Here is a 10,327-nt window from a genome sequence, read left to right on the forward strand (position 1 = left end):
AGAATTCTTTGCCATGATTACTTTGATATCCAGGTGAGCGATACAGGCCCTCTGGACCTCTTGTTAATATTTGCTTGATCAATTTACCCGTCTTTCGTTTTCACTTAAAATTCTACGCTTCCTGGACTGCAATGTCAACAGAAGGATGGGCGCCATTTTACGGCATGATGCTGTAACCTTTACGTCAGACCCACACATTGCTATGTTACTGCTCTATTGGTCAAGTCGTTCTCACCAGAGCCTCTTAACAAGCCATTCGGATTGATGTACCGCCTGTGCCCCGATTTGACCATCAATGCACATAGAGAAAGTAACATTAACGCAAAAACTTAATGTTGTTGGAGATGCTGACTAAAGTCAGTGAACCATGAAAGGTAAGCCGCATTAGGCATTTGATGCATGGGTTGAAATGTACTACCCAAGATGCATCATTGGTCCAAGTTTGGTTGATCTAGCACTTATACTTTCAGGGAACTAAGTTTAACGCAAAAAAAAAATTATGCTGACGCCGTCGTCACCGGAAAAGCAACACGTTAGTCTCGTTTCCGCTACTTCGTCACGGCGAGACAAAAACCGAAGTACATTTACTGTCATTTCTGAAAATTTCAAAATTTTGCCAGTGATGTTATGTTTTATTATCAAATAGTCAAAACAGAATGCCCAGGAAAGACCATGTCTGCAGGTTGTAATGAACGTTATATAGTTTTTAGTCATTTAGTCCCCTACGCAATAGGGGTATGAAACTTACCCATCTTCGCTAGCCAAGTGTTCGCTTCGTATACACTCCACTTACGTAAGTGGAGTGTATACGAAGCGAAGATATCCTTCAACCATAACTATGAATCTCAAAAAAGTGACGTGGTTTGCATAAATCTGTTTACATCGAATCATCAATCGGACGATGTTATACCACGGTCAAAGTACAGTATTAAAAGACCAACTTAAAATACGTCGGATTTCATTTGCGAAGCCGAAGTTCTTATCTGTAAAGCAAAAACCGGTCGAAAATTAAACGATTTTCAAAATGAACTACATTACCACAGACTTGCAAACATTTACCAGACAGGTACACGCATATAGTTATATCGGATGCTATTTCTCTCATTTAATGGCGAAATCCAAGCTCAAGATATTTCAATATGTACGTCGACTGAACTGGAAACATCATGAGGCATAGAATCGCAACGACAGATTCAGACGTAAGGAGAGATGCTGGTTATGTGTCTGGTCTGTTACAGCATTGAAACCCAGAAAAAAACAGGATATAAACAAAAGGTTTTGAAATAAAAGTAAAAAACTGGAACATCTCAAAAAAAACCAACAACACATATTTGAGATTCAATGTTATAGTACGTTTTAATACGTACATTGTTTGTGTAGAAAATATGCTTTGATATTATCCGACAATATATTGTCACCTGCATGTAATACATGCAGTGGTCTACTTTTGATACTAAGCAAGCATTTTAATTCAATATTTCTGGAGTATGAATCATATTATGGATCAGAAAATTAGAAATATTCTATACTAGAGGAAAAAAGAAACTGCATGCCTAAAATGTGTTATAAAAATAAATGTGTATGACGTAGAACAACAAGGTTTTCAGGGACAATTTATTTGTTATTTATTAACAGTTGCATTCTATTTTCCACGTTATGGAATCAATAAGTTCCGCTCAGGAGTGACGTAAACACAGCAGGGGTCAATACTGAGTTCACAAAGTTAATACCTCGTATGGCAACGTCGACGCATGGAGCCTATCGGACGGTTCAAGAATGCTTGTGGGATGGCATTCCAGATCTGTACCAACGCTGCAGCCAAATCAGCCAACGTCACCGGTTGATTAGGTAATGCCCGTAATCTGCGCATTTCATCCCAGACGTGTTCAATGGGCGACAGATCGGGGATCCAGCAGGCCAGGGCAACACGTCAATGTGCTGCTGGGCCAGAAAGTCCATAGCGACACGAGCTGTGTGTGGCCTGGCGTTGTCCTGTTGTAGCGTAATGTGACGTTGCTGCCCGTGCACGAATGGAACGACGTGGGTCCGGAGGATCTCGTCACGGGAACGTAGCGCGTTCAAATTCTCGTTAACAACCACCAGAGGCGTTCTCCCGTTGGCTGTGATGCCGCCCCAAAACATAACGCTGCCTCCGCCGAAAGGACGTCGAGTAAATCGCAGATGCCTTCTGCACCAGTCCAGGCGTGCTACACGATGACGTGGCAGAACAAGAGGCCCACGGGCTTTAACGGTCACCTGATATATTTATACAGAGAGTTGATTTTGTTTTTATCATGAACAGAAATATTATTCAAAGTGACAAAAAACAATAAAACCACCTTATTCAATATCTAGCATACAGATTTCAGACTAAAAAGTATTTGAAACTAGCACCTCTGATTCTAAACAAGGAAAATGAAGAAATTTTAGCACACTGACTCCTTTGAGCCCCACCCTACAGTCCTTGGGGGTAGGGCTGGCTCAAAATTTTCAAAGTATCAACTGTCAACTCAAGGTTATAATTCCAATCAAGTTATTAACATGTAATATTCAAAGTATAATTTGCCATTATAAACCATAATAAATTTTGCCGCCCCCCTCCTTCTCCAGGGGGGTAAACGTGAGACCCTATGGTCATAAACCTTAAGACCCTTCCATCTATGAAGAGTATTTGATTCTACCATATCTGGGTCTTGAGAAGAAGATTTTTGAAATTTCAGTCAATTCAACCCTTTTTGGCCCCACCCATCAGCCCCTGGGGGTCAGTCAGGGCTCATAGGTGCATACTATCAAACTGCTACCTAATACTGATAATGCTAACCCAAATTGAATTACTTCCAATGGAAATTAAACAAATGTTGGTCCAAAATGTGATTTCCCTATATAAACTATAGTAAAGTTTACCCCCTCCCCAGGGGGAAACGTGAGACCCCAGGGTCAAGAAATTCCCAATTTCGGTAAAGCACATTAAGACCCTTCCATATATGAAGAGCATTTGATTCTACCATATGTGGGTCTTGAGAAGAAGATTTTTGAAATTTTAGTCAATTCAACCTTTTTTTGCCCCGCCCCTCAGGCCCCTGGGGGCTTGGGACTAAACCGGCCACTAATTTTGTTGACCTTTGTCCATGGAAAGTCCCTGCAAAATTTCATTGAAATTGGTTCAGGGGTTTTCGAGAAGAAGATTTTTTTTTTTGGTCAATTTGACCCTTTTTGGCCCCGCCCCTCAGGCCCCTGGGGGTTTGGGACTAAACCGGCCACAATTTTTGTTGACCTTTGTCCATGGAAGGTCCCTGAAAAATTTCATTGAAATTGGTTCATGGGGTTTTGGAGAAGAAGTCGAAAATGTAAATTGTTTACGGACGCACGACGGACGACGGACGACGACGGACCAAAGGCGATCGCAATAGGTCACTTGAGACCTTGTCCTAACAACCCAGGGATTGTCCGTGCAGTCAAACTTGCCGTTTGGAAGCGATTTCTCAAATGGACAAGCCGAATATGGTTGTCAAAAAAACAAATATAGCTGTAACAAATACTCAGGTCCCTGTGGTCAGTATGAACATGTCAATTAGTATGTCCCTCAGCCGACAACACAAGTAGCCCTACGTTGGCCCAGAGACGTATATATATACTACTGGCTTTATATGTCTCTGGGTGGCCCTCGTAAGATACAACTACAGATGTAGTGCTTTTCTGGGTGTATTGAGAACAATGATTGGATCGTGAATATTTTTGTACAGGATAGTAACGTAAACATGGTCTATGCTTATCTGTTGACTGCATTTCATGTCATTAAATCTTCACAGTAAATCTCCAGTTTTCATGAATGAAAAAAATAAATCGTTCCGCTTAGGTCTGGCAGACAGTACCTATCTGTAGTTATTGTGGTAATTTGGCGTTACATATATTTGGGGGCATATGACTCGACATCGGGAGTAGTCCGTTCTTTCCGTAAACGACTCTTTATTTAAAACTCATAATCACAAGAATGCCCTCATCTTTACAGACAAGTAGTTATATAATGATAAAGTGCTCTTTCGCTACCTCTTTTGACCTCTGGAGCTTTGATCTCCGATGCATAAAGATCGTTTCAGTGTTTTCATTTTCATCTGACATACACATAGTTACTATCGTGACCTCTTCTGGCCTTTTGACTTTGATTTTAGATGTAGAGATGTGTTTTCACATAATTGTATAGACGTAACTCTTGGAGTTATTATTTTTTTCGCTGTGTCCTTCCCTCACCAAAAGGGGTACGCCGCGACCTCTATTTGACCACCTATATTTCGAATGCCAAAATACAGTTTCAGGGCCATATCTCACCCAAAGATTCATACTTGTTATATATATGTATATTATGGCGATGCTTGCATTGCATACCAAAATGTGGTTACTCTGTTCAATATTCTGATACGGGTGCGACGGTATCCGAACGTGGGGTGCGGAGATATCTATGAAGTCCGGCTTTGGGTTTATTCTTTTTTAACTTTTATTATTATTTTCAATTTGTGTCTTGCAAAAGGCAATTTATTATGAAATAAATATAACATCAGATAATTATTATAGTTAACTGAGAATATTCTCATTAAAATTTCCGAAATAAATTGTTAAACGAAAATATCCGAATTGTTTCAATAATGTTTTATTCCCCGATTTATTTCTAGTCACACAAGGCCTTTTTGTCAGTATTCTTGGTTCATTTTGGCTGAAGAAGAAAAATAAACTGGCCTTTAAAGCTAATGTGCATTTGTTTTCATTTGTTGTATACCAACTCTTACAAAATATTTTTTCGTTATTCCATTTGTTAAATAGCAACTTGCTATCATCATTTATTGCTGAACACAAGAAATACATGTCTAAACGTCATTTTTCACTTGTTCTCATTATACAATATTTATAGAACGTATTCTACTTTCGCTTTCACTTGTTCTCATTATACAATATTTAGAGAACGTATTCTACTTTCACTTTCACTTGTTCTCATTATACAATATTTAGAGACGTTTTCTACTTTCACTTTCACCTGTTCTCATTATACAATATTTAGAAAACGTATTCTACTTTCACTTTCACTTGTTCTCACTATACAATATTTTGAAAATATACTTTCGAATATCGATGTTTTGATGATTATGTGGCCACTGTATTCAATCTGCCAAAGAAACAAACCCTAAATTTTGTCAAAATGTGCCTGGATGCATCAAACCCTACGAAGAAAATCCAAAGTTTATTACCCCTTGTCTCACCTCACTTCAATCATGTTGATTTTGTTATATTCATACTTTGTTTCCTATAAAATGGCATCATGGTGTTTAGGATTTACATTTTTTGTTAATGATGCAGTACCATGTTTCCAAACCGCTGTTGAAATAGGGTTTTAGTGATTCGATGGTCAGGACTGACCTTTCCATTAATTACGTTTACTAAAACATAAACAATAAAAACCTTGGGGAACATTTGAAACTCTTTAATTGAAAGTTTCATTATAAATCTGGTTAATTACATTCATTATTGAATATGGCCTGCGCCATGGCCTGGACACCGTCCCAGGTCTCCTCGACAGTGGGTAGGATCTGTTCTACTGGCAGCACAAACCCGTAACTCCCTTTGTCCCTTAGCTCCAGTGCGTAGGAATATGGCACTAACAGTTGACCTTTCACCCAGTCAAACGAGCCACCGGCAGCTAAGTCTGCAATTAAATAACGCCATATTTGTCAAATGGGTTGACTGCAAAATTCAATATGATAGTCAGGGAAAATTTAGGGGTTAAATCAAGAATGTAATCAGGGGCATCTATTTTGATATAAAAGCGGGATGGCCACACATGGGAATGACAAACAGAAGGCCAAGAGGGTCGATATCACTCACCTGGATATTTAAGCAATTAGGACAAAATCTTCTCATTTAAAGTAGTATTGCCAGTTGGAGTGAAGGGCACGGCCAAAACCCGATGTTAATCCTGTTAGCATAATAGTATTTGCCACTTCATTCCCGGGAAACACATATAGACGGTATAAATGATTTATTTGTATGTACAAGTTATGACCTAAGGACCAAGTCCCCTGGGACAAATCATGATTGTGTTCTTCTCTTCAAGTGCTAATCAGGGGATTTAAAAACATGTCGGGGTGAGAAATCGTGCCATAACAACCCATCAATCGGATATATAATTATGGGTATCTCAAATGTTGCATTATTATGTTCTAGTTCATGCTGTAGGGACTAAGTCCTCAGGGGTGGACATGGCCATGGGTCCAATCCTTATAGCTTAAGGGTAGTTGTCTCATCATACCTATCAAGTGAGTATATAGTTAGAGGGCAAGGATCTCAACAACTTCCATGTTAATACATGAAGACTGATTCCCGAGGGGCGAGTTGGACCCCGGAAGCAATCCTGGCAGCATGAGAGTATGTCTCACTCCATGCTCAACGATTGAATATATGGGTATAAGTTGGGGGTATCAATCGCTTCCATGTTTTGATTCGGGGACTAAGTCCTCAGAGGCGGGACAAATTCGAGCCGATCCTGGTAGCATGATTGTGTTCTTCATTCCAAGTAATCGGGTATATGGTATAAGGGTGGGGATATAAAATATTATTCATCATTGGTCGCACCTCTCAGCCCCCGCACAGAGTGATCATCATCACATATAGATGGTTAATATCCCTGAAGAGGAGAAGACTTTTTAAGTAATATTGTCGAATTACCACCTTTTGGTCCCCCGTGAGCCCCTTCCATTTGTACAATCCTGAATTCCGACCACTTACGGATCCATCATATAGTTCATGGGAAGTTGATTAAAGTATATGTCAAATTGCCCTTTTTTGACCCTGACCCTTTTCTTGGGGTCAGCTTCTCCATTGTGACACCCCATCTCCGCATCAATCTATGGGTGGTCTCTTGTGTGTTATGTAATGGATCTTATCAAACGAGTGGTAACTCAAATGTCCAAATATCAGTAAATTCAAAACCAATTAGATATGTTTTTTCTAATGCAGTCGTTAATAAAAGTAGCTACATACCAAGAGTGAGAAACACGATATATACACTGAGTCACCGGATATATACACTGAGTCACCGGATATATACACATAGTAACCAGATACATACACAGAGTAACCAGATACATACACAGAGTTACCAGATACATACACAGAGTAACCAGATATATACACACATACACAGAGTAACCAGATACATACACAGAGTAACCAGATATATACACAGAGTAACCAGATACATAATACATACACAGATTAACCAGATACATACCCACAGCAACCCGATACATAGACAGAATACTAGTAACCAGATCCCTACACAGAGTTACCAGATACATACATATAGTAACCAGATACATACACAGAGTAACCAGATATATACACTACACACAGTAACCAGATACATACACAGAATACTAGTTACCAGATACATACACAGATTAACCAGATACATACACACAGCAACCCGATACATAGACAGAATACTAGTAACCAGATACCTACACAGAGTTACCAGATACATACACAGAGTAACCAGATACTTAGACAGAGTAACCAGATACATACATAGAGTAACCAGATACATACACAGAGAAACCAGATATATACACATAGTAACCAGATACCTACACATAGTAACCAGATACTTAGACAGAGTAACAAGATACATACACAGAGTAACCAGATACATACACACAGTAACCAGATACATACACACAGTAACCAGATACATAGACAGGATACTAGTAACCAGATACCTACACAGAGTTACCAGATACATACGCACAGTAACCAGATACATACACAGAATACTAGTAACCAGATACATACACACAGTAACCAGATACATACACACAGTAACCAGATACATAGACAGAATACTAGTAACCAGATACCTACACAGAGTTACCAGATACATACGCACAGTAACCAGATACATACACAGAATACTAGTTACCAGATACATACACAGAGTAACCAGATACATACACACAGTAACCAGATACATAGACAGGATACTAGTAACCAGATACCTACACAGAGTTACCAGATACATACACAGAGTAACCAGATACATACACAGAGTAACCAGATATATACACATAGTAACCAGATATATACACATAGTAAACAGATACTTAGACAGAATATTAGTAGCCAGATACATACACAGAGAAACCAGATATATACACATAGTAACCAGATACATACACATAGTAACCAGATACTTAGACAGAATACTAGTAACCAGACACTTAGACAGAAAATTAGTAACCAGATACTTACACAGAGTAACCAGATACACATATAGAGTAACCAGATATATACACAGAGTAACCAGATACATACATAGAGTAACCAGATACATACACAGAGTAACCAGAGACATACACAGATAACCAGATACATACACATAGTAACCAGAGACATACACAGATAACCAGATACATACACAGAGTAACCAGATACATACACAGAGTAACCAGATACATACACAGAGTAACCAGAGACATACACAGATAACCAGATACATTCACAGAGTAACCAGATACACACATAGAGTAACCAGATACATACATAGAGTAACCAGATATATACAGAAAGTAACCAGATATATACACAGAGTAACCAGATACATACACAGAGTAATCAAATACAAGAGTAACCAGATATATACACAGAGTAACCACATACATACACAGAGTAACCAGATACCTACACAGAGTAACCAGATACATACACCGAGTAACCAGATACATACACAGAGTAACAAGATACATACACAGAGTACCCAGATACATACACATAGTAACCAGATATATACACAGAGGAACCAGATACATACATAGAGTAACCAGATACATACATAGAGTAACTAGATACATACATAGAGTAACCAGATATATACAGAAAGTAACCAGATATATCCACAGAGTAACCAGATACATACACAGAGGAACCAGATACATACATAGAGTAACCAGATACATACACAGAGTAACCAGATATATACATAGAGTAATCAAATACATACATAGAGTAACCAGATACATACACAGAGTACCCAGATACATACACATAGTAACCAGATACATACACAGAGTAATCAAATACAAGAGTAACCAGATACATACACAGAGTAACCAGATACATACACAGAGTAACCAGATACATACATAGAGTAACCAGATACATACATAGAGTAACCAGATACATACACAGAGTAACCAGATATATACACAGAGTAACCAGATACATACACAGAGTAACCAGATACATACATATAGTAACCAGATACATACACAGAGTAACCAGATATATACACAGAGTAACCAGATACATACACAGAGTAACCAGATACATACATATAGTAACCAGATACATACACAGAGTAACCAGATACATACACAGAGTAACCAGATACATACACAGAGTAACCATATACATACATAGATTAACCAGATACATACACAGAGTAACCAGATATATACACATAGTAACCAGATACATACACAGAGTAACCAGATATATACACATCGTAACCAGATACATGTAGGGTAACTGTATACTTACAAAGAAGTTCTCCCGGTGAACCAACTTGATACTCTGTTCCGTATTTTTCAAAAATGGCTTGTTTTGCAATTTCTCCTACACATTTCTACAATAAAAGTAGAACATTAATATTGGTTAGTAATTTGTATCTGTTGAGATTGTACCCAGTTTTCAAATTTCCAAATAAGGACACTATTGGACGCCTGCTGAAAGGTACCGTATACTACCAGTTGTTATTTCGGCCAATACACAGTATTTTAATGATATTTAATTTTATAATTAATAACATTTATAGGCCCATTTTGCAGATACACAGGACGTCAATGTCCTGGGGAGGAGTATGTTTACCACATCACAACATACTACCAATTCGTCAATGTCCTGGGGAGGAGTATGTTTACCACATCACAACAACCAACCAATTCGTCAATGTCCTGGGGAGGAATATGTTAACCACATCACAACAACCTACCAAATCGTCAATGTCCTGGGGAGGAGTATGTTAACCACATCACAACAACCTACCAATTCATCAATGTCCTTGGGAGGAGTATGTTTACCACATTACAACAACCTACCAATTCGTCAATATCATTGGGAGGAGTATGTCAACCACATCACAACAACCTACCAATTGGTCAATGTCCTGGGGACGAGTATGTCAACCACATCACAGCAACCTACCAATTCGTCAATGTCATTGGGAGGAGTATGTTTACCACATCACAACAACCTACCAATTCGTCAATGTCATTGGGAGGAGTATGTT

The 10,327-nt window shown here is 38.6% G+C and overlaps 1 protein-coding gene across 2 annotated transcripts in view; it reads right to left on the reverse strand.

The window, feature by feature from the left end:
- Positions 1–5,461: 5,461 nt before the first annotated feature.
- The window catches only part of LOC110462445 (carboxypeptidase B-like), a 41,680-nt gene continuing 36,814 nt past the window's right edge, over positions 5,462–10,327 (reverse strand). For both annotated transcript variants that reach the window (XM_021516407.1, XM_021516403.1), the window contains exons 11-12: positions 9,580–9,664; positions 5,462–5,692 (exon numbers count right to left, since the gene is read on the reverse strand). In XM_021516407.1, coding sequence (XP_021372082.1) covers positions 5,499–5,692; positions 9,580–9,664 — 279 coding nt within the window. In that variant the 3' untranslated portion in view covers positions 5,462–5,498. The remainder of the gene's footprint in view (positions 5,693–9,579; positions 9,665–10,327) is intronic.

Source organism: Mizuhopecten yessoensis, unplaced genomic scaffold (assembly GCF_002113885.1).
Source record: "Mizuhopecten yessoensis strain PY_sf001 unplaced genomic scaffold, ASM211388v2 scaffold1461, whole genome shotgun sequence".
NCBI lineage: Eukaryota > Metazoa > Mollusca > Bivalvia > Pectinida > Pectinidae > Mizuhopecten > Mizuhopecten yessoensis.